General features: G+C 37.7%; 1 protein-coding gene across 5 annotated transcripts in view; it reads right to left on the bottom strand.

Moving 5' to 3' along the window:
* The window catches only part of thrb (thyroid hormone receptor beta), a 158,656-nt gene that overhangs the window by 24,517 nt on the left and 109,940 nt on the right, over positions 1-24,199 (bottom strand). For 3 of the 5 annotated variants that reach the window (XM_052135354.1, XM_052135350.1, XM_052135352.1), the window contains 3 exons: positions 15,190-15,241; positions 14,965-15,029; positions 12,399-12,449 (listed from right to left, as the gene is read on the bottom strand). In XM_052135354.1, coding sequence (XP_051991314.1) covers positions 12,399-12,449; positions 14,965-14,971 — 58 coding nt within the window. In that variant the 5' untranslated portion in view covers positions 14,972-15,029; positions 15,190-15,241. Of the gene's footprint in view, positions 1-12,398; positions 12,450-14,964; positions 15,030-15,189; positions 15,242-15,606; positions 15,755-19,926; positions 20,017-24,199 lie in introns of those variants that run through there. The other 2 variants (XM_052135351.1, XM_052135353.1) reach the window with 2 other exon arrangements.

The following is a 24,199-nucleotide window of genomic DNA, read 5'->3' on the forward strand; positions in this document are numbered from 1 at the left end:
GATTACTGTGCTGAACTCCACCTGTGAACACTTGAGGGAAACCGACTTCAAACATCCACTACAAATCACCAGAACACAGCTGATTAAAGGTCATGGCAGAAAATGGCTGTTAGTTCTGAGAAAAGCTCTTGCAGCATTTGTTGCAGATAATATTATAAAAATACTTTGCAAATAAAGCCACATTTCCATCACATGTGTTTAAGAGAACAAAACCATCACATCTGGGGGAAATTGATGCAAAAATGAAATTAAAAAGGATGTTAAAGCCGCAATGGCTCTTAATGTAATAAATGACTTGCAGTTTAAAGCACGCAGACAAAACGTTCTGACAAACTTCATGGAATCCCAATTATCAAATCAAAGCTGAAGTCATCAAGGCCCTTTCTTAATCAGATCGCAACACACCACATCTGAATTTAAACACACATTAAAGTACACATAAAAAAACACCCCAACAGCACACTCATTAACAGCTAAAGAAAACTGTTCCAAAATTACCTTCAAGCCACAAACGGCAAAACTGTTTGAACAACCACTGGACACAGTACATCACTAATAGTTGAAGTCTTCACCCCAGTCCAAATTTATTGCACCCCACTGACAATTTGATAATCAACAGCACCCCTACACTCTCTTACAGAGCTCTCGATACCTTTCTTGTGCAGACCCTGCATCCACTGCATCTCAGAGAAGTCCGGCCGGCCATCACAGTAGTATTCGGGTTGGTGGTAGTGACTGAGAGGGACCTCCATACTGCATAACTCACTCTTGAACATGGGGCTACCTCCAGAGAACGGGGACCCGTACTGCTGACTAGACGGCCAGGCCTGCTCCATACTGGGAGGGTGGTGGTGTAACGGTTGCGGCTCACACTGAGCAAAACCGGGTCCCTCGCCACCGTACATGCAGTACTCGCCTCCGGGCGGGACCGTGTACCCCCCGTTCACACTGTGGGCCATGTCGTACATGTCTGGCACGCAGTAATTCATTACAAAAAGCTTCGAAGGCACAAGCACGCAAATCAAGCATGTAAAAATCAGCTCTAGCTGAAGTTAAGCACAGTTATCAGAGCGACATTTAATTAGAAGACGCGTGTCATGAAGCGAACTGCGTGAAAAGTGTCCTGAGGACACCGGGTCTTATATATGGAGAAGACACCCGCTCCTCCTGTTACTCGTCCTGCCAAATTGGGTGGAAGATCTCTGAGCATGCTCTCTAATCTGACACCGGACAAATCCAAGAGGTTAAACAGACTGGGACGACACATCCGCAGACGCAAGACTGACATGATGTGTATGATGCTCCTCAACACATTTAAATGCAACCAAACGTCAGATCTACATATTAATACACTTTATTTGTAATATGCCATGATGCTATGACATTTTCAGCATCATTAGGTCAAATCTAAGCTAAAACGATTAGATTAAAATCATAATCGCAAAAAACCAAGAGTATTGATTTCAAATATGAGGCGCTTCATGTGATGTTAAGCTGTGATCAGTCATAATGATTGTGCTATTCGGTCTAATCCTGATGGTGAAGCGCAGTGACTGGTGACACATGTAGGGGCTTCAGGCGTGGCACAACTTCATAGTCCATCTTCATGGTTTTTCAAAGTCCAAAGAGTATAGTGGGTGCAAAATAAATGGGCTTGTCATATAATAATTAGTTGTCACACAATAAATAAATTATTTTGATGAGAGATGCAACATTTGAGAACTGACTTTGCGCTATGTTGAGTCCAAGACAACTAGCATCAGATGAGGTAAACAGTAGTGTAGTTTTGGTGACTGGCATGTCTTTTAAATTTTGAATGCACAAGCATTTTAAGCATCTATAAAATCCATCCATATATATACATAATTAGTATTAACTTGGCTTTTTTTTAAAAAACAATGTCAAGCGTATATTACAGGTGCTGGTCACCATTTCTCTTGAGTTTTTAAACATCTTTTGGCCTTCACAAGTTCATTTGAATTGGTCTTGCGGAGTGACAAACCTTTGGCTTGCTCTCTGGGGGTCTACAGACAAATAATTGTAAATAACCAATAAAATAAGGAATGATTTTCAATTAAGTTTTTCATTTAAACTACTCAACTACATTATAGCATAATTTATTGTAAAGCTGTTTTAAAACCATGTGTATTGTGAAAAGCACTATACAAATAAAAATGAAATGACTTGACAGGACATTTTAAGTGCAAATATTCTATGTAGTCTCTCCATTTATATCAGCTTAGAAAAGCTGCATGCAAAATAACTAACAACATTATATAGTTATCAAAAGCAAAATGCTGTTTAAATACAGGGTTCTCACTCTTTTTGACCAGAGAAATTCTATTACTTTTCCAGTCATTTGTGGTTTCTAGACACCAATATATGACTGTGGGAACCCCGAAATGCCATGCATCATGTCAACTTTTAATCACCTTTTGCATTTTGATTGCATATTATTAAAACAACATTCTTAAATAAACAGATATTGATGATGCCTTTTAGGAATATAACAAATAAGGTAAATAAGTGCCTTTTATAACTCAACCTGGCTTCAATCACTAACTGACGCTAGTGTTAGAACAAAACAACATATAAGATCAAATAAAGCAAGAAACGTCTGAAACTGGGTTGTGACGCTGTGAGATAAGACAGCTTACGCGATGAGCAGGAAACAGCTGTTTTTAGCCAGGGCTCTTGAGGCAAAGCTCCTCCAAAAACAGCCTGATACCAGTTTAACTTTTTCATGAGGTGACAGCCTCAAAGTAAGCTTAATCTTTAGAGGAGATTTCATAAAAACTTAAACTGACAAAACAACATCCAGACACTCAACATCTGAACAATCTGGCTCTACTGGGTGCTATAAAACAACAGTAAAATTAAGAACTCAAAAAATTAATGGGAGTCAAATAAGGGGGTCTAGAAATAGCCAAACTTAGGAGACACATTTTCAATATCGGATACATGATATCAAATAAAATGCATATAATTGGACTTTTCAGCTTCAAGTCTTGAAATGCATCAATGATTTAATGAATTGGTTAACCAGTTCATTTATTCAGACTAATTGGGCAGGCTTGAGTAGCTAGTGCTCTAGGTCCCTATAGTTAAATTCCACTAAAGATCTAGTGTTCGGGATTAGAGTCCTTTGAAAGCGCTTTGCCACTTTGGGCATTTATCCACCTAATTGCATACGATCATTATCCCATTGTAGAGGATTTTCATTTCCTGGTAATTAAATGTTCATTAATTGACTAATTCATATTGATGAGTTCCGGACACTGCCATGACATCCAAACCTAACAAATGGAAAAGTACAATTGGGCACAGGTACAATGAAGTCCCATACATCACGCTAAAAGATTTGAAGGTTATCTGAGAGTAAAATGGGACAATCATTCCGTAACTTACCTGACTCACATTCCACGATTCAAACTAAAAGGCCTTTTCAAGAGGTAAACGATCCAAGAATCTCAGCAGCAGTTACCATAATTTTGGGTGTCTGTCTTCTTGGGGGTCAAACTGATGAATTCCTCCTCTAAACCCTCAACTCCAAATGCCCATCCATGACTGATCCATCTCAGACCATTGGAAGTACCACACGATCAAGAACTAACCAGTATGTTTTCAAAGACACCTCATATCTCCACTGCCTCAGTCTCTGTAACGTCGTACATGAATCTTTGCGTTATGTAGGAGCTAGATGTTCAGTTTGGAAGCTCTGAGTGATTATGCATCTACAAGCGAGCTTTTGCACCAATTTATTCCCTCCGGGATCGATCACTTCAGGTCCCGGGGTTCAAGGCTGGTCATGTTCAGCTTTCGGATGGTGGCCCTCATAGCATTGGGGATAGGGCCTGGGTTGACATGGCTTGCTGAGCCAGATGTCCCCAGCATTACCTGAGCAGAGAGCTTCGCTGAGGCCACCTTAACCAAACCACCAGGGTGACCTGAGTTTAACACCAACAAAATACTGTGTCATCCCTAAAAGACTCCCCAATCTCACCAATGACTCGCATCAACACAGACACAAGCTTGCGCTGAGGGACTTATAATATTGTCTCTCTAAATTAAATTTCACAAGAGAACAGAGCCTGCTTAACAAGCTGTCACTGACCGATTGCGGCAAAAGGCCTTGATCAATACAACTAGTGATCTAGACATAACTGATCAATACAATTACTTTTCTAGACTGAATTTAGCCACTTTTCAAAGAAAAGAAAATGATCAATTAACTTATCCTAATATGTGTCAGAATATTTTGATTCAGAGTAGCCTTAAAATGAAAATAGTACCATATTCATATTTATATAACCAAATCGACTGCCCAAATCAGTCTTAACCAAGCAACTGTTTTTGCAAGTAATATGTATATACGTACCTGTTGATATATTTAAAGGGCTACCTTCAAACTTAGTGCCTCCTTGACATTATGGGAAAATCAAAAGAAATCAGACAAGACCTCAGAAAAAAAAATTGTGGACCTCCACATGTCTGGTTCATCCTTGGGAGCAATTCCCAAACACCTGAATGTACCACGTTCATCTGTACAAACTATAATACACAAGTATAAACACCATGGGACTATGCAGCCATCATACCGCTCAGGAGGGAGACACATTCTGTCTCATAGAAATTAATGTAGTTTGGTGCAAAACGTGCAAATCAATCCCAGAACAACAGCAAAGGACCTTGTGAAGATGCTTGAGGAAACAGGTAGACAAGTATCTATATCCACAGTAAAACGAGTCCTATATCGACATAACCTGAAAGGCTGCAAAGCAAGGAAGAACCCACAGCTCCAAAACTGCCATAAAAAGCCAGACTACATTTTGCAAGTGCATATGGGGACAAAGATCCAACTTTTCTATCTAATGTCCTCTGGTCTGATGAAACAAAAATTTTACCGTTTGGTTATAATGACCATTGTTATATTTGGAGGAAAAAGGGTGAGGCTTTCAAGCCGAAGAACACCATCCCAACTGTGAAGCATGGGGGTGGCAGCATCATATTGTAGGGGTGCTTTGCTGCAGGAGGGACTGGTGCACTTCAAAAAATAGATGGCATCATGAGGATGGAAATTTATGTGGAAATATTGAGGCAACATATCAAGACAGGAAGTTAAAGCTTGGCCGCAAATGGATAATGACTCCAAGTATACCTCCAAAGTTGTGGCAAAATGGCTTAAGGACAAAAAAGTCAAGGTATTGGAGTTGCCATCACAAAGCCCTGACCTAAATCCGATAGATAATTTGTGGCCAGAACTGAAAAAGCAGGTGCGTGCAAGGAGGCCTACAAACCTGAATCAGTTACACCAGTTCTGTCTGGCCAAAATACCAGCAACTTATAATGAGAAGCTTGTGGAAGGCTACCCTAAAAGTTTGACCCAAGTTAAACAATTTAAAGGCAATGCTACAAAATACTAACAAAGTGTATATAAACTTGCCACAGTCACATTCGGCTTGCTCACTGGGGTTATAAATATAATTATTATATAATTATTACTTAATTATTTATTTTTATACACAAATCATATTTTAATCAAACTACACAATGATGGGGAAGACTTTATAGATATTACAGTTTCATTTTATGATAAAGCATGATTTTCTGTAAAGCTGCTTTTAAAATGTGTGTGTTTTTAAAAGCGCTACATTTGCTTGGTTTTCACGCGAGTGTCATGGAAGGAACCACTCAGCTCAAACCAATGACCTGCTCTGCATCTTTGTCTGCCATAAATCTCTGGTGCATTTGCATCAACTGGGCTTTCCTCAATATTAAAGGATCGATATTAAAAATGTATGTGAACCATTTGCATTCTAGTGAGATTTTTCAAGTTTAAATTGCTACTGAGGATGTCAAACCTCGCAAATGGTAGACATCCCTGACATTGCAACACTGTGCAATATGCAAAGATATATATACGTATATACAGTTGAAGTCAGACATTTACATACAGCTTAGCCAAATACATTTAAACTTTAACATTGTTTTTTTACAATTCCTAACATTTAATCGTAGAAAAATTCCCTGTCTTAGGTCAATTAGGATTACTACTTTATTTAAAAAATGTGAAATGGTGGGGCCTGGGTAGCTCAGCAAGTAAAGATGCTGACTACCACACCTGGAGTTCTCAAGATCAAATACAGGGCGTGCTGAGTGACTCCAGTCAGGTCTCCTAAGCAACCAAATTGGCCTGGTTGCTAGGGAGGGTAGTATCACATGGGGTAACCTCCTCATGGTCGCTATAATGTGGTTTGCTCTCAGCGGAGCGCATGGTGAGTTGTGCGTGGATGCCGCGGTGGATGGCATGAAGCCTCCACACGTGCTAAGTCTCCACAGTAACATGCTCAACAAGCCACATGATAAGATGCACAGATTGACATCTCAGAAGCGGAGGCAACTGAGATTCGTCCTCCGCTATCCGGATTGAGGCAAGTCACTAAGACACCATGAGGACTTAGAATGCATTGGGAATTGGGCATTCCAAATTGGGGAGAAAAGAAAAAGACAGAACTGCTGTAACTGAGTCAGGTTTGTAGGCCTCCTTGCTCGCACATGCTTTTTCAGTTCTGCCCACAAATTATCTTTAGGATTGAGGTTAGGGCTTTGTGATTGCTACACCAATACCATGACTTTGTTGCCTTTAAGCCATTTTGCCACAACTTTGGAGGTATGCTTGGGGTCATTGTCCATTTGGAAGACCCATTTGCAACCGAGCTTTAACTTCCTGGTTGATGTCTTGAGATGTTGCTTCATTATATCCACATCATTTTCCTTCCTCATGATTCCAACTATTTTGTGAAGTGCACCAGTCCCTCCTGCATCAAAACATCCCCTTAACATGATACTGCCACCCCCATGCTTCACGGTTGGGATGGTGTTCTTCAGCTTGTAAGCCACACCCTTTTTCCTTAAAACATAACGATGGTTAATATGAACAAAGAGTGACATATTTGCTTCATCAGACCAGAGGACATTTCTCCAAAAAGTAAGATCTTTGTCCCCATGTGCACTTGCAAACTGTGGTCTGGCTGTTTTTTGGCAGTTTTGGAGCAGTGGCTTCTTTCTTGTTGAGCAGCCTTTCAGGTTATGTCGATATAGGACTCATTTTACTGTGGATATAGATACTTGTCCTCCAGCATCTTCACAAGGTCCTTTGCTGTTGTTCTGGGATTGATTGCACTAAACTACAGTCATCTCTAGGAGACTGAATGCATCTCCTTCCTGAGTGGTATGATGGCTGCATAATCCCATGGTGTTTATACTTGCATACTATTGTTTGTACAGATGAACGTTGTACCTTCAAGTGTTTATAAATTGCTCCCAAAGATGAACCAGACTTGTGGAGGTCCACAATGTTTTTTCTGAGGTCTTGTCTGATTTCTTTTGATTTCCCCATGATGTCAAGCAAAGAGGCACTGAGTTTGTATGTAGGCCTTAAAATACATCCATAGGTATACATCAAATTGACTCCAATTAGCCAATCAGAAGCTAATTGGCTAAAGGCTTGACATAATTTTCTGGAATTTTCCAAGCTGCTTTAAAGGCACAGTTAACAGGTTTATGTAAACTTCTGTCCCACTGGAATTGTGATAGTCAATTAAAAGTGAAACAATCTGTCTGTAAACAATTGTTGGAAAAATTACTCATGTCATGCACAAAGTAGATGTCCTAAACAACTTGCCAAAACTATAGTTTGCTAATATTAAATCTGTGGAGTGGTTAAACATTTTTTTTTAATGACAACCCTTACAAAACTGTTTCACGATTTTACAGATGTAACAAAATGAAGTCGAAAAGTTTAGAAATGTTGTATGGTGTTTTATTTTAATGACAATTTAAATGATTTTTTTTTTATTTGTATAGTTTCGTATTAAATAATCTTTTAGGTAGAATCTATTATACCATTTGTATCTATTATATTTATATTACAACAGTGGCATTTGTATTTAAAGTTTCTAAATGTGATTGGGCTACTATATGTTTTTCATAAATTCTATAATTTATTGTAGTTATTATTAGCATTATTGTTTGAAAGACTAGCTACATTGACCCAACCATGTTAATAATAAGTCATCTGATATTACCCGTGCTTATATGGCATTGCACTGTAAATGTAAGGGCAAGTACATAAATGCATTTGAAGTCCTCCAGGACCTCCAAGGCTTATAGGCAAGTTATGAACAAAGTTTTATGAAAAATGATGTTTTAAATTATTAAATAAACTGGCTAATAAATATAATAGGCTCATTTAAATAAATAAACTCATCAACTTTGAAAAGGGGGGAGAGAAATCTTCCTGTATCTATTGTTATTGGTAACAACCACAAAAATAATGGCACTTCACACATGCCCTTATACTTGAAAACCATGAATGAAACTATGCGAGATAAAAGAAAATTCATACAGGTTGTAATTTTTTTATATGGTGGGTTGCAACTAGATGTCCAATGTAAAATCTGGGTCAAGCAAAACCAGTTGAGAACCACTGGGTTAAGGGATTCTGACCCTAACCCAACTGAAGTGCTACACTTGAAGCAGACTAAACTCCTTTGGGGAACATTTGCTGAGCATCTGAAGCTATCAGGAGCCAGGACCACAACAGGGCTACTAGTTTTCTATATACAATACACATTGTATGCATTTGTGTCCCAGATGGAAACCCTGCTTCTCTATGTGATGAATGAATGAGGTCTTAAATCAGCACTTTCACAGTGAGGGGCGTCCAATTATGGTATCATCTGACAAATAAACAGTTATTTTACAACCCAATTGTGTGTACAAAAAAAGTGCAGATTGAGGTTTAATTTAGTTTTGTTTATGCATGACACAGGAAATAGAAGATCAAGTCGAGTGCATTGCACTGTTAGATACAGTATTCTGAGTGTGTACTAGTGTGAAGTGTGCTCTAATTGTATATTGCTCATTTTACTACATGTCATAGGTCAACCAGGTGTTCCATGCGTACAGACATTTTGGGCACGGTATACAAACTGCAGGAATAGAATAGAATAGTACAGTAGCATGCAAACCCAGCCCTGTTCCTCCCCAATTATCATGGATTTAACTGTAGTAGAATGACAGCAGGGCTGCAGTAATCTTTCACTGCCCCCTAGAGGTACACTGCAAAAGTTAGTAATCATTAGCTCAAGGTCAAATAGGTGTTCAGTAATAAAGGATTTCCAGCTTCATTCTGAGTATCTTGCTCAGTGATTTGATTTGATGTGCCATAACTGTATCTGAAAGTACAACTGCACAACAAACCAGCCTTGACATGTTTCACTGCTTTGGCTCTGTACATTTTTGCAGATATTTATATGAGGCTGTGCTCTCAACTCTTTGTCATTTCTTATAAAATGATAGAGAACAGATGATCACAGACACATACACAAAAAAAGCAACAACACTGAAACTCCCTCCCACTCATTTGGGAAAGAAACACATTTCTGTACCAACACCTTACACCAAGACCCAAGCTGCCAGATCTTTATGCTTATGACAATCACATCAAATCATTTGTGTGAATGTATATAGTGCATACAGTACAGTGGGCCCAAAACTTATTTTGACACTTTAGAAACACTTAAAACTTATGAATGTAATTGCATTAGATAACAAAATATCAAATCACCTGCACACTTTTCAAACAAAACATTTTACAAAATATGTTTGTTAGATAACAATTGATATGATTTGTATAATGAAGACAAAAGGCATTTGGACACTTTGTGGCTGTCAAACGTTAGAGTTCATAGTAATGTACTGAACTCTACCTGAGGTTACTTTGCTACACTTAAACTTGCTCTGAAATTTGTTGGGGCTGTCATTAGATTAAACTTCTTAGTTGAAGTAATTATATTAAATGCTGATTAATTAATCAAACATATCACATACATGACTATTTGCTGTAAAAACCCCTCAAATGAAGACATATGGCAGACAAAAGCATTGAATAGACGTATAAAGTCAATATATTGTATATTTTCTATACCAGTAAACAGAAGCCTATCACCGCAATCTATTTTACAATCCATTACTCAATCCTTCTATTTAAGAATATTTATTAGCACAATATTTTTGCTTGTTATATACATATGCATAAGATGTCTTTGCCTGTTGTCGCATTCTTACTGTTTTTCAGCGTCTCAACTTTGCAAATGGAGACCTATAGGAAGACCAGGGTTGGTTGGATCAGGGTTCATTACTGCGTCATATTTGGGTGCCGTCTCAAAATTGTGACATCTGAATGTTTGCCTTCTTGATTCACACTTGTTGAATCTACCAAGATGTTAAAAGATTAAAACCTGTCAAGGTGAGGACAACTTTTGTCAAAGCATAAGTTCACCCCTCCATCAAACATGCAAAAATTATAAAAAAGTGGAATTTGTCAAATATAAATAAAGTATGTAAATGTTAGTTAACAGAGATGGGTGCCAGCTGTATTTGGTATAAGATTTGGAAACCAGTGATAAATTATAATGTGTCTGGATGACATCATTCAAAAAAGAGTGTAGGTTGGTTAGAATATGGATAAATATATATATATATATATATTAGGGATGCGCCGATATCACTTCTTCTCTTCCGATCCAATTCCGATATCGTAACTCTCAGTATCGGCCGATACCGATCCGATATTAGTGTCATTTTTTTTCTTTCCATTATTGTGTGGAACTAATTGTGTGTACTCTTTAATATGTAAAGAAACACAAACCTCTAACTACACATTATTTCAATATAAATGAATATCTTATTAAGAAACACTTTATTATTAACTAGTATACTGGATAATGTAGCAGCAACATTAACAGTAATTCCAGTATAAGTCATTAGTAGAAAAGAAACCTTTTTTTTATTTAGCAAAATTTGTTCAACTTCCATCTGGACTTTAAAGGATTCGGATCACTTTTTGTTCATTCTTAAGACATCAGGCCACTTTTCATTCACAGTTATATTTTGAAACCCATTCAACTTAAATATTGTTATAAATTGTAAACAAATACAACAGTAATTTAATTTAAATCTCACGCTTTTATTTTGACATTCTGAACTCTCCAGGAAGTCCTGTATGAGTTTGTAGGCAAGTTCACAGTAGTTTAATTCGCTTCTTATTCAAATTCTGATAAAATGCAGCTCCGGTGCCGTTATAAATGTATATTATAAGTGAACCCACTATTGAGCATCTACATCGGAGATGTTCTTGAGTAGCGCGTGAAGGCTAAAATCAGCCGCGAGTGTGTGTGTAAACAGAGCAGCGTCATTCACTGATTATATATATTTACTTATTAAACAGCCTTTTGTGATTCACAGAGCTATCGCACGTCTTTAAGTAGCTTTGAATAAAATACACAAGTCATATGAACTGCTTTAATGGTGTTTAATGGTTCTTTTATGTCACTTTTGGAGCTTGACAGTAATGAACATGACTAACACAGTATCAGATTTGGATTGGGCTCGTCGGACCGATACCCGACCCGTCTAAAAGTTTCAGTATCAGAGCCGATTCCGATCAAGGTATCAGACCGGTGCATCCCTAATATATATATATATATATATATATATATATAATCTTGGTTAGAATATTTAACAATTACCCCAGTCCTGACTATGTAGGTGATATAATAAAAACTGGCAAAAAAGCCTTACTACTAGTTATTCAGGTTAAAATAGGTAGGATTAATCATACAGCATAATTTATATATTAATAATTTATTATAATTTGTGTTGAGTGATGTTAGTTTGGTGTAAAATAAGCAAAAGTCTTCCACTAAATGTATTAACAGTGATTCAACCAACCCGTGTTAGGGTTGATTATGCAGAAGTTACACTGAATTCGTCTATTTTTTTTTATTTTACCCAAAGGACTTAAGCACTTATTTGCACCTATTTGGGCTATCCTAACATTTCACTACAGATATTCAACAAAGAATGAAAAGTGATCCAACCAACCACCAGGAACAGCGCAATTTTAAGAGGTCTCGTCAATTTTGAAAAATGTGTCTTGAGATCCCCCACTGCGCTCTGTCTAGTTGTTTTCAATGCAAGGACATGTCCTGTGTGAACAGCTGTGTTAAATCGACAGCCCTATTATTCAATCTACTGCAAAGCTAATCAGACATTTTAAGTGTCTGTATTTCAAACTTAATCAAGACTTGTGATGGATGGCCAAAAATGTCTAATTCATATGGGTGAATAATACAAATGATCAACCCACAACAAACAAAATCTGATTATTCTGACCACAGCCATTGCATTGTATTGCATTGCATTGGGCATAACACTCTTTCCACATGTGACACTGTGATCTTCATTCCCTGATCAAATAGTCACTATAAGAGCACTCCACAAGTGAAAGAGAGAGATTTAGAAGAATAAATGTCTGTTTATTGCTACTGTACCATTTTGCATAGACTCATCTTTCCAGCTGGGGGTGCATTTGTCTGCTTGCTCTAAAATAAATGGGAGAGGCACATGACACTTATTAACATGAAATTTATAGAGAGAGAGAGAGAGAGAGAGAGAGAGAATTTGAAAAGGGCAGAACATACTAGCAGAACTAAAAGTAAGACAGATCATATGGTCAGAACTATCATTGTGATGTCACAATAACAGGCTACAATGTAGGATGAAAATAGCAGCATGCAGTGGTTACTATGCTACAGTTTGCCACTTTGTGTGTGTATGTGCTAGAGATGGGAATCAAAAGTAATTTAATGATTCTGGTTCTGATTCTGATTCCACTTAATGATTCATTGAGCCCAAACCAGGCACAATGTGATTTAATTTATTTGACAAATTCATACCATACCCATAACTAAAACAGAGGTCAACTATGTTGATACATTACTGGTAATATCTCTGTTCCAAAATCTAGTGAGCTGCCTACCTCGACACCTACCTGCCTTCCTAGCATTTTAAGGCATCATAGCCACGCTGTAGGAGTGTTCCAAAATTAAGGCAGCATAATAATGCTGCCTTCTAAGATGTATGTATCCCTTAAGGAGAAGGCAATCCCAGATTACATTGCGACAAGTAGAAAAAATAATGAAATGCCAGCTATAAATATACATATATTTCATTCAATAATGAAAAGTATCAATATCGCGTTGTTAGCTTAGCAACATGCTAACGTCAAACTTGTGAGGGAAGTATCTTGAACATTTCTCAAGTGAAGTGCTATCTGTATGGAGCTGCTGCCTTGGTAGAGTACTTCAAATCAGATCACTTATCAAATTCCATTTAAGTTAGGATCAACCCGATCTCATGAAAAGTCATACATGATTTACGAGTTGGCTATTTCGTATGGTATCACACAATGTTGTTCGCATTAACTCGTACGACTTCTTCATGTGCAAATTCCCAGATGTCTAATGCGGAAGTGTGAGTTCCGTGCACGAGGCGTTGAGCACATACTTATTAATATTATGCCCTTACCCAAACCCCTTATCTAAACTTAACCAATCAGTAGAGTCTGTAAACATGAAGCTGTTGTGTGTGACAGAAGCAAGTAATTGTCAGTTATTAGTTGGAAACAATGTCCAGTGATGTCATCGGCTGTAGTGAAATTCGTATGAGTGCAGTCGCACAATGTCATCTGAATTAGCCGAATTTAGAAAAGTCGTACAAATCCTGACGATTTCGCTGTGAGAGTGTGTTGGTTAGGATGCTGCCTTAAAAAGGAAGCTTTAAAAAGTAGACAATAAGGCAGCTTATTAGGTTTTGGATCAGAGCCTATTTTATCCAATAATTGTAAGTTGTGTGCATTTTTGCTTATATTTGCTTATTGGAGTATCACATAATTAGTTTAGCAACATGCTAACATCAATCTTGTGAGTCGAGTCTCGAACATTTCTGATACAGAATGCTATTTGTGTGGCGTGCTGAGTTGCTTTAAGGCATTCCAAATGAGTTACTTTTGAGGTTCCATTTAAGTTAGGATGCTACCTTAAAGGGAGGCTGCCTATGTAGAAAGTCGACAACAAGGCAGCTCACTAGGCTTTGGATCAGAGCTAAATAGCAAAAGTGTGGTAAATAACAAAAATTGTTCAATCTAATTACAAATCGACTATTTTATCGAAAATGTGTTTGTTGTATGCATTTTGTTTACATTTGCGTTGAGTATGACATAATTAGCTTAGCAACATGCTAATGCCAAACTTGTGAGTCAAGTCTCTTGAACGTTTCACATGCACAGTGCTATTTGTGTGGCGTGCAGAGTTGCTGTCTTTGCAGGGCATTCCAAATCGGTTACTTTTGAGGTTCTATTTAAGTTAGGATGCTGCCTGAAAAGGAAGCTGCCAATGTAGAAAGTGGACAGCAAGGCAGCTCACTAGGTTCTGGATCAGAGCTAATCCACCATTTACACCAAAAATACAAAAAGTGTAATCAAAAAATAATTAATCTTACTACAAATTGATTATTTAATCTAATATGTGCTTTCTATGCATTTTTCTCGTTTCCTTGTTAGGCTATAGAATTAGGGCAGGTTCACACACCCTCAGTGAGCATAGCATGAGCGGAGTTTGTGTCGAACAGTTTATTCATTCTTTTCTTTATTAAGTTAACAGTTTATTAATTTTGCATGCATGCAGACACAATTTAGTGTACTATAGGTTCAGTTTGAATAATTTTCAATATTCTCCTGATTATTTTAGTGTTGTACTGCACCCAGAGCCGCTGAGCTCAGCGTGAGCCACACGGCAAAAATAGGCTTGCTCAACCAGCACCATTTGTGTTTAATTGTTGACTGTGTAGAGATTTCCAAATTAGTCACTTATGAGTTTCCATTTCAGTTAGGATTCTGCCTAAAAGCCAAAAGTTTGCTTTGGTTTTCTTTTTTTAATGGAGGCTTACCCTTGACTTTAGAAGGGAGCTTCCTATGTAGACATTAAACAGCAAGGCAGCTCACTAAGTTTTGGAACAGAGCTAGTGTTTTTTTATAGGACAGATTGAAAAAGACTTTACCTGACATACTGCTGTATCTTAGGCATTAAACTTCATTCTTGTGGCATCCGCAGTCTCGCTGATATCTGACACACCAACAGAAGAAAGGAATGACAAAATGATAACAGAGAGAGACAGTGAAACAGGGCTGACACTAGTTCACAAACTTAACATAACTAATGCAGTAAAATCTGAACTTGTAGCTCCGGTCCAACTGTCTACAGCTCATACTGAAAGTGACTTTACCTTGCTCTGTGTGATATCTGAGTCGTCTCCGAGGTGATCGCAACACTCGAGGCTGAGAAAAACACACAGAGAGTCATGCTTACACATTGCAGAAGAAAAATATAACTGTCTTTATTAAAGCAAGGCAAATACAGGTGAAACTCGAAAAATTAGAATATCGTGCAATAATTCATTAATTTCAGTAATTCAACTTAAAAGGTGAAACTAATATATTATATAGACTCATTACAAGCAAAGTAAGATATTTCAAGCCTTTATTTGATATAATTTTGATGATTATGGCTTACAGCTTATGAAAACCCCAAATTCAGAATCTCAGAAAATTAGAATATTACATGAAATCAATAAAAAAAAAGGATTTTAAATACAGAAATGTCGGCCCTATGAAAAGTATAATCATGCATATGTACTCAGTACTTGGTTTGGGCCCCTTTTGCATTAATTACTGCCTCAATGCGGTGTGGCATGGATGCTATCAGCCTGTGGCACTGCTGAGGTGTTATGGAAGACCAAGATGCTTCAATAGCGGCCTTCAGCTCTTCTGCATTGTTTGGTCTCATGTCTCTCATCTTTCTCTTGGCAATGCCCCATAGATTCTCTATGGGGTTCAGGTCAAGCGAGTTTGCTGGCCAATCAAGCACAGTAATACCATGGTCATTGAACCAGGTTTTGGTACTTTTGGCAGTGTGGGTAGGTGCCAAGTCCTGCTGGAAAATGAAGTCATCATCTCCATAAAGCTTGTCTGCTGAAGGAAGCATGAAGTGCTCTAAAATGTCCGGTAGACGGCTGCGTTGACTCTGGACTTAATAAAGCACAGTGGACCAACACCAGCCGATGACATGGCTCCCCAAACCAACACAGACTGTGGAAACTTCACACTGGACTTCAAGCATCTTGGATTGTGTGCCTCTCCATTCTTCCTCCAGACTCTGTGACCTTGGTTTCCAAATGAGATGCAAAATTTGCTCTCATCAGAAAAGAGGACTTTGGACCACTGAGCAACAGACCAGTTCTTTTTTTCTTTAGCCCAGGTAAGACGTTTGACATTTGAAGCTCATGTCCAGGACCCGTCTGTGTGTGGTGGCTCTTGATGCAGTAACTCCAGCCTCAGTCCACTCCTTGTGAAGCTCCCCACACATTTGAATGGCCTTTTCCTGACAATCCTCTCCAGGCTACGGTCATCCCTGCTGCTTGTGCACCTTTTTCTTCCACACTTTTCCCTTCCACTTAACTTTCTATTAATGTGCTTTGATACAGCACTTTGAGAACATCCAACTTCTTTTGCAATTACCTTTTGAGGCTTTCCCTCCTTGTGGAGGGTGTCAATGATGGTTTTCTGCACAACTGTCAGGTCAGCAGTCTTCCCCATGATTGTGAATTCAACTGAACCAGACTGAGAGACCATTTAAAGGCTCAGGAACCCTTTGCAGGTGTTTAGCTGATTAGAGTGTGACACTTTGAGCCTACAATACTGAACCTTTTCACAATATTCTAATTTTCTGAGATTCTGAATTTGGGGTTTTCATAAGCTGTAAGCCATAATCATAAAAATTATATCAAATAAAGGCTTGAAATATCTTACTTTGCTTGTAATGAGTCTATATAATATATTAGTTTCACCTTTTAAGTTGAATTACTGAAATTAATGAACCTTTGCACGATATTCTAATTTTTCGAGTTTCACCTGTAAGTTGATGCATAATGTGTCCCTGGATTTCTTTTTTATCTATGTCAAGATTTTAGTAAAGGGAAAGTACATACGATAGGTCCTGCTACTGTTCACCATTTTACTGCTTGCCAAGTTTATCGCCATCTTCACCTTTTTTCTTTCTATAAAAGCATCTCATAGATAACCATTCAAGTTATTGAAACCTGGCGAGATTTATCAAAAGAGCCATTTTGCCATTTTAATGGACACTCGCTTTAACATAGCACACAAAATGATGATATTTTTGAAAGGGAACAATGCTTTCTCTTGCTGTCTGACTCAAAATTGGATTATTAGCTAAATGTAAGAAGTTTTTATGTATCAACGAGTCTCTATTTGGAACTATTCAATATTGTAATGTTGTTTTGCTTTCAATAAGACAGTCCGTTGTGCATGTTCAGGAATCAAGGCAATATTACTCATCGATATGAGCAGATCTGAGAGGAGAGTTTCTTACTGCCTTTCAAATGACGACTAAAACTGGGCGCTGTAGAATACATGGCCGCAATGCTCATTTTTGGCTTGTGTTCTTTTTTGATACTCTTGTGCATCTTAAGCCGGTGCTACACTAGCACACTCCAAACAACTCGATTTTGACCTTGTGAAAGTGCATTATTGTGTAATTATGCCCTCAAGAATTGCCATAGAACACATATGTCCATATGTCCACATGCAGATTTCAGTGAGTAAAGGATTTATTTCAACAAAAACAGACCGTTTTGCTAGTGTAGGAAAAAAGGCAGGAAAAATGCTTGCTGATAGAATCACTATGAATTAGAATCAGCATTTGTGATATGCAGCTGAGTGCAATCACAGATAAAAACATTCAGATCAGCTTGACATCTTGTCAATTCTTCAGTAAAACAAGCTCACTGGTCACTTGACGAGAACATAAGAGCCCGCCATGATGACAGAACTATTTATTCAAGCAAGCCTGATGTACTTTTTTAGTTTTTGGAGTCCCAATGGTCAAGTAATTAGGGACCTCCCACTGACTGATGCTGATTTGCGTTTCGTCTTCCTCCGCCTGGCCGGCGATTATCTTAATGAATCTCACACCTGAAATAGTCAACACAGTTTAACTATGGTATTTGTAGTCATACTTTGTACTCAAAGTTACCACGAAGACGGTCCATTATCAACATTTTGTATGAATGCATCTGCTTTGCATTCAGCGAGACAACACCTTCCTCCAAGAACATTGAAAATGTGTTCGGTGTGCACACCGCCTACAGCTGCGTGCCGTACGAAAGGTTAGTTTGCATGTGTATTTAGGTCAGTCTTTTATGTACCTTCTAATTTAACACAATGTAAAAAGACTTTAATTAAAGACTAGAGAACATTCCTTCTATTATAAACACTGCAAATACTACAGATCAGTGCATCTGTAATTTGAAAACTGTGATTTGTTTAAAAGGTCTTGCAGCTCTCTGCTTTGGGTGTGGGTGACTTTATGTCTGTGTACATATACACTACCAGTCAAATGTTAGACAAACATATTTGTTCTTTATCAGGGGTTCGTTCAAACACTGAAGGGGCTGGAACCGTCCTGTATTTAAACTGATGTTCTTTGTATTTATTACTCTATTTCTACACTAAAATGGTCTAGGCTGCAAAAACCATAAGTCACAATATCAAGATGTCACAATACTCGAGTTCGTACTTGGACTCACGAGTTAAATTGAATGGACTTGTCATGGACTCGGACCCCCTACTCGGACTTGAGCCTTTTTTTTCCCCGAGTCCAGCTGGGTCCATGGCATTTGTGATGCAATGACAAACAAACAAGGAAAGAAATAATGTAACATAGGGTGACCATGCATCCTCATTTTCAGACCTGTCTGGCCAGGATTTCAAAATTGCCTCTAAATGTCAGTATTTGGCTTTATCTTCATAATGATGTGCTCTCTACAGTTAGTACTATCATACATTCTGTGTATTTGATACTGCACATCAGTTTTCACATGTTTATGTCCTTAAGTGTGATATATTCTGGCTGAGAGCGGCAGCGCACACTCTTTCAAAGTGCTCTCTCTCGCTCTCTCTCTCTCGCCCACACTCATCCAGAAATATCAATAACCCAAGTACACTTTTAAAGGTACATTCCCCAACTCTGCAAATTATTCAATAGAACAAATGTTTTATCAGACTCACATGACTACATAAAGCTGTTTCTAACTGAAAATGTTGACTATATTGAGACAAAATCAAATATGCTATGGATCAGGGATATTGTACAACTCAGTCCGTTACATACACTTGCATTTCAATGGCAGAAAAGTCAGAAAATGATGAAATAAAAACTTGAGGCGCTACAACAACTAACTTTTGCTCACTTTCACACAAATCACGCGAGTAAAACGGCAGATTGTCAGTTCATAAACACTTACTTTTCACCCTGTTCCACACAATGCTATCATATGACATCTAAACACTTTTACTATAATGCTTAAAGCTCCATTTAAACGTGTATTACATAACCACTGTGAGTGTGATCAAATTGCATGGTAACTTGCGGTACGTAGACCGGGGTACGAGTCCTGAAGAGCAAGCGGGTAGACACGTGAGCCTAAAGAGTCATAGCACCACAAAATGGGCTGTTGTGCAAATATAATTTATGTACTCTTTTCCTTTCCTTAATCCTTAAATTGTGTATCTTTCTCCTCCCTGCCCAGCATGTGGCGATATGCACAAAGAATGCGAATCGCAGAAAAACAGAAGAAGAACTCTGTCCTCTTGTGAACGCCCATTGGAGTGTTGGTTGAAAGTGGAGATTTATAGTAAAAAAGGACTTAAATATTGATCTGTTTCCCACCCACCTATCATATCCAAGACACAAGAGTCATATGGATTACTATTATAGTAATCTTGGACCGTCAGAGTTTCTGGTCACATTCACTTGCATTGTGATGACCAACAGTGCTGAAATATTCTTCTAAAAACCTTAAAATGTGTTCAGCAGAAGAAAGAAACAAACATCTGAATGAATGCATGAACGGTTACATTTAAAGAGCATTTTCTGACACTACCTGTTCACTGTGTAAAGCACTTTGAGTGTAGCATCCACCTGGAAGATGTGACGGCAGCCATAGTGCACCAGTACACTCACCACACAGCAGCTATTGGAGAGAGTAGAACTATTTTTAGGGTGAACTATTGCTTTAACCTTAAAAATCTAATCCGTTTTGGAGAACATTTAAGTCACTTTTAGCACCTCACAGTGGACATTTCAGCCCGGAACTGCTGTGATGTGTTTAATTAATCATTTTGCAAAACTCTTGCCACAATTTCCATGAGATAAGACTGCCTTTGAAACACAGGTTCAACTTTTTACAAGCTAACATGGAAAGAGTTAGCTTTCTCTAAACAAGTCTGTTACCTTTGAATCAATGGATATAAGTTTATCTGGGTCCATCTCATATGGAGATAGAATTGTTTCATATTAACATACAAATTAGAAGAGATTCACAAATAGAAAGTTGGTTCACAAATAAATTGAATGAAATCCACAAATAAATGTCAGGAGTTTCACAAAAATAAAGTGAATTCACAAATAAATAAAATTATATTTACAAATACATTTTTTAACTCACAAACACAACTCTGTCCAGCATCATTTGTGAATCACACACATTTATTTGTCGATCGCATCCTGTGTATTTGTTGAATGCTACACGCATTTGTTGATTTTGAAACAAATCTAGATTCAATACGTGCACACAATTCTACAAATAGGTGGACTCCACCCATCGTTTACTTAAGCCAATCAAATAATGGCCACATTACTTGGACCAATCGTAGCACCTGCTATCTTCAACCAATCACACTTTGTTTTTACTATCAGTGTGGGACCAGAGTCACAGTGCTCTCATGAGCATGGAATCAAGCAGCTTTTATTAAATAAATGAACATAACGTGAAACCAAATGATTGGCATAGCAGATCTTGTACACTGTGTAATATAGGGTATTCATTGATGGTTTGTGCTCCTAAGATCATCTAATATGATTCATGTTTTATAAAGACACTATCTGTACTACGGATCTTTTGTAGTGTCTAGTAGTGTGTCTGTTTGGATCTGCCATGTAACATTAAGTGTAAAGGTTTTGATGACACATTTCAGTAAAGAAACTTTAAAACTAAAATAGCAGACTCATACAGTTAGCCAGGTTAGCTTTAAAGCTAATGATCAGGACACTCTACACATTTTCAGCTGTTGTCATTTAATAAGACGCCACACATGTTTATAACTGAGAGAAAATTATACAAACCTTTAATCACAGAATTACTCTGATGACATCTGTTTCTTTAAAAGAGTTTATCTGTCTGTGCTTGCATGATTCCATGCTCATGAGAGCGCTGTGACTCTGGTCCCGCCCTGATATTGAAATGAAGCGTGATTGGTTGAAGATATAACTTGTACGATTGGTACGAGTAATGTGGCCGTTATCTGATTGGATTGAGTAGACAATGGGTGGAGTCCAACTTTTTGTAGATTTGTGTGCACGTCTTGACGCTAGATTTGTTTCAAAATCGACAAATGCGATCCGCAAATGCACAGGAAGTGGTCCACAAATAAATGTGTATGATTCGCAAATGAATGCTGGACAGAGTTGTGTTTGTGAGTTAAAAAATATATTTGCAAATATAATTTTATTTATTTATGAATTCACTTTATTTTTGTGAAACTCCTGACATTTATTTATGAATCTCTTTCCATTTGTATGTTAATATGAATTAATTCCATCTCCATAATCTCAGTACTCTACTGAGCTCTGATCCAAGTCTGATCAGGTGGTTGTTATAAACTGTTTACTGTGTTTTTAACATGTTCTTCAGTATGGCTTCACAAACATCCACATATATCAGAGTATCTCCTGCCACTCTATCAGTCTCAGCGTCCACACACAGATGCCAATGAGCCGAATGAATACTGAGAGAAATAAATAAATCACTTGGCCTCGACTGAGTTCAAACGCTGATATAAACCTCACAGGACAGTGATAATGAGCCTGTGCTGCACAGACACACAGAAACAAATCAGATTCAAATTTAACCAGACCTCAATCAAATCCACACACCCCCTTCCTTGAGCCACCAATGTACTGTCCTGTATATGCTCATATGGACTTTGATTAGCTGATCAGAGCACTCTTGATCCATTAAATCCTTACTTTATCCTTAAAACAGACATGCACATAGTTGTATTCCAAATATATGATAGAACATAAACATTGAACAAATAAAACATGGAGTATAGTACCAAATGAAAACACAAGTATGCAACAATCACAGAATCTCGAGGCCCTAAAAACAAGGAATGTGTTAAGCCAAAATGTTATATATATATCATTGATAGCAGTGGTTCTCATTTTTTTCTTTTGGTCATGTCAACTCCATCTCCCACCAACTTTATCCTAGTGCAACCCCACGTCCTCCTGTGTGGACATTGTGTTTTGTCTTTGCTAGTAGCTATGCACAATTTAATTTAATTTAAACTGACTGATTTCAGTTCAGAAGACTCTTTGTTGTCTGTACAAGGTTTAACTTTTGATGCATCAAGTCATGTGACAACACAACATGGCCCTGATCTCAGCTGAGTTTGTCTTTGGGAGAAATGCCAACAAATCTACATCCGGTCAGAAACCTAATTCAGTTTTTACGTTGGAACCCGTTTGAGTCAAAAGATTAAAAAGAGTCTCTAGTTTCACACAATATGTCATTTTAAAAATGTGAACGATTATCGTGAAACAGCATGCTGTTAAACTCATTGAACACAGAAGTGGACTATAGCTCTTTTTTGTTCTTCGAGATCCTATATTTACTGAGCATTTTCACATTGACACTAAATGGGTTCATCCAAAAGCTGAACATTTGGCTTTCAGAGGCTTTATATGGGTTAAGATGAAAATAAGATGCATTTCTAACTGTTCTGAGACTAGTGCAGACAGACAGCACACTGGAGGTTAAGTCATTCACTAAATAGGGAACAAGAGAGCAAGGGTGCATCCTATTGTTCTCTATGCAGTTAAGTGTATTAACTCCTAAAATCTGATCAAAAGTTCAGTTTCAGATTGCAGATGATGTTTGGACCACTCAACATTTTTGAAAAACATGGGACAATGATCATCAGTACATAGATTCACCATTTATAAAGTATCATTTTATTTTAACATGGTTGACAGTGATTGGATGATGCTGGTCATTACTTTTAATCAGAATTATTAATTCAGCTTCATAGAAAATCAGCTGTAATGTTTATAACATCACAAAAACATGAGTAACCAACACTCCTGGACACATAATAAACTATTTGATAAAAACATTTAAATAAAAAAAAATATTTTCTATAGCTTGCTACTATATAACATTTCAAACTGTCCCCATATGAGGACATACATTTTTAGGAAAAGTATTTCCTCTTTAATTTTATTTCTTTATTAATTGCATGTTTATCAGGGGCTACTAGTTAATAATCAAAAATGAAATGAAAAATGTGCACAGCAGTTGCACGCGGGTCTCAGGAGGTAAATTTGATTGATTTATTCTACACTTGAATTGTAATGAGAACAATAAACCTGGAACAAGGAAGTGTCATTCATATTACGTTTAGGTGTGGCATCCACACATTTATCAGACTCTCCAGATCTCAATGCAGGGCTCTGTTCCACATTCCACAATAAAAAAAGAAACTCATTGGGCTGGTACTGTAGCTTGCTACAGCTGCTGTGCTTGATAAGATCGCAACATTTTCAGACAACAGAGCGAGTTTCTGGACAAAACCTAGAGTAAATCTATAGGATCTTGCGGGCAACAATGTAGTTTGTGTGTGAGAAGTGCGTTGGTTAAACCAGAACACTATTTTTAACATTTCGTCCGGCCCTGCCTGGTCACATGACAATGAAGATTTAATTGTTCTGTAAGACTCTCTAATATATCCCTAATAGCGCCAGACCATAATATACAGTGAACCAAAATGTATTAGGACACTTTTGGACACGAGCATGTCTGCTGTTAAATGTTTTGCTTTACAAGTGATTTTGTTCTGTGTTTATGTAAAATAACTGGCATTTGGTTTTATATTTTGTTATACATTGCAAAACATACATTTGTAAGTATGACTTCAGTTTTCAAATACTATTGTTAATCATATTCACCCACTGGTGTTGATCCAGACACACTTTGTGTGCTTAAGGAGGAACTTGGTGCCTCGTTCTGTGCTAAGCAATTATTTGAGGAGTCAAGTTCACAAGAGTAGACCGTAATTGCTAACAAAAGCCTTCATCAGCCAACTAACAAAGGA

Source organism: Xyrauchen texanus, chromosome 10 (assembly GCF_025860055.1).
Source record: "Xyrauchen texanus isolate HMW12.3.18 chromosome 10, RBS_HiC_50CHRs, whole genome shotgun sequence".
NCBI classification, from domain to species: Eukaryota; Metazoa; Chordata; class Actinopteri; order Cypriniformes; family Catostomidae; genus Xyrauchen; species Xyrauchen texanus.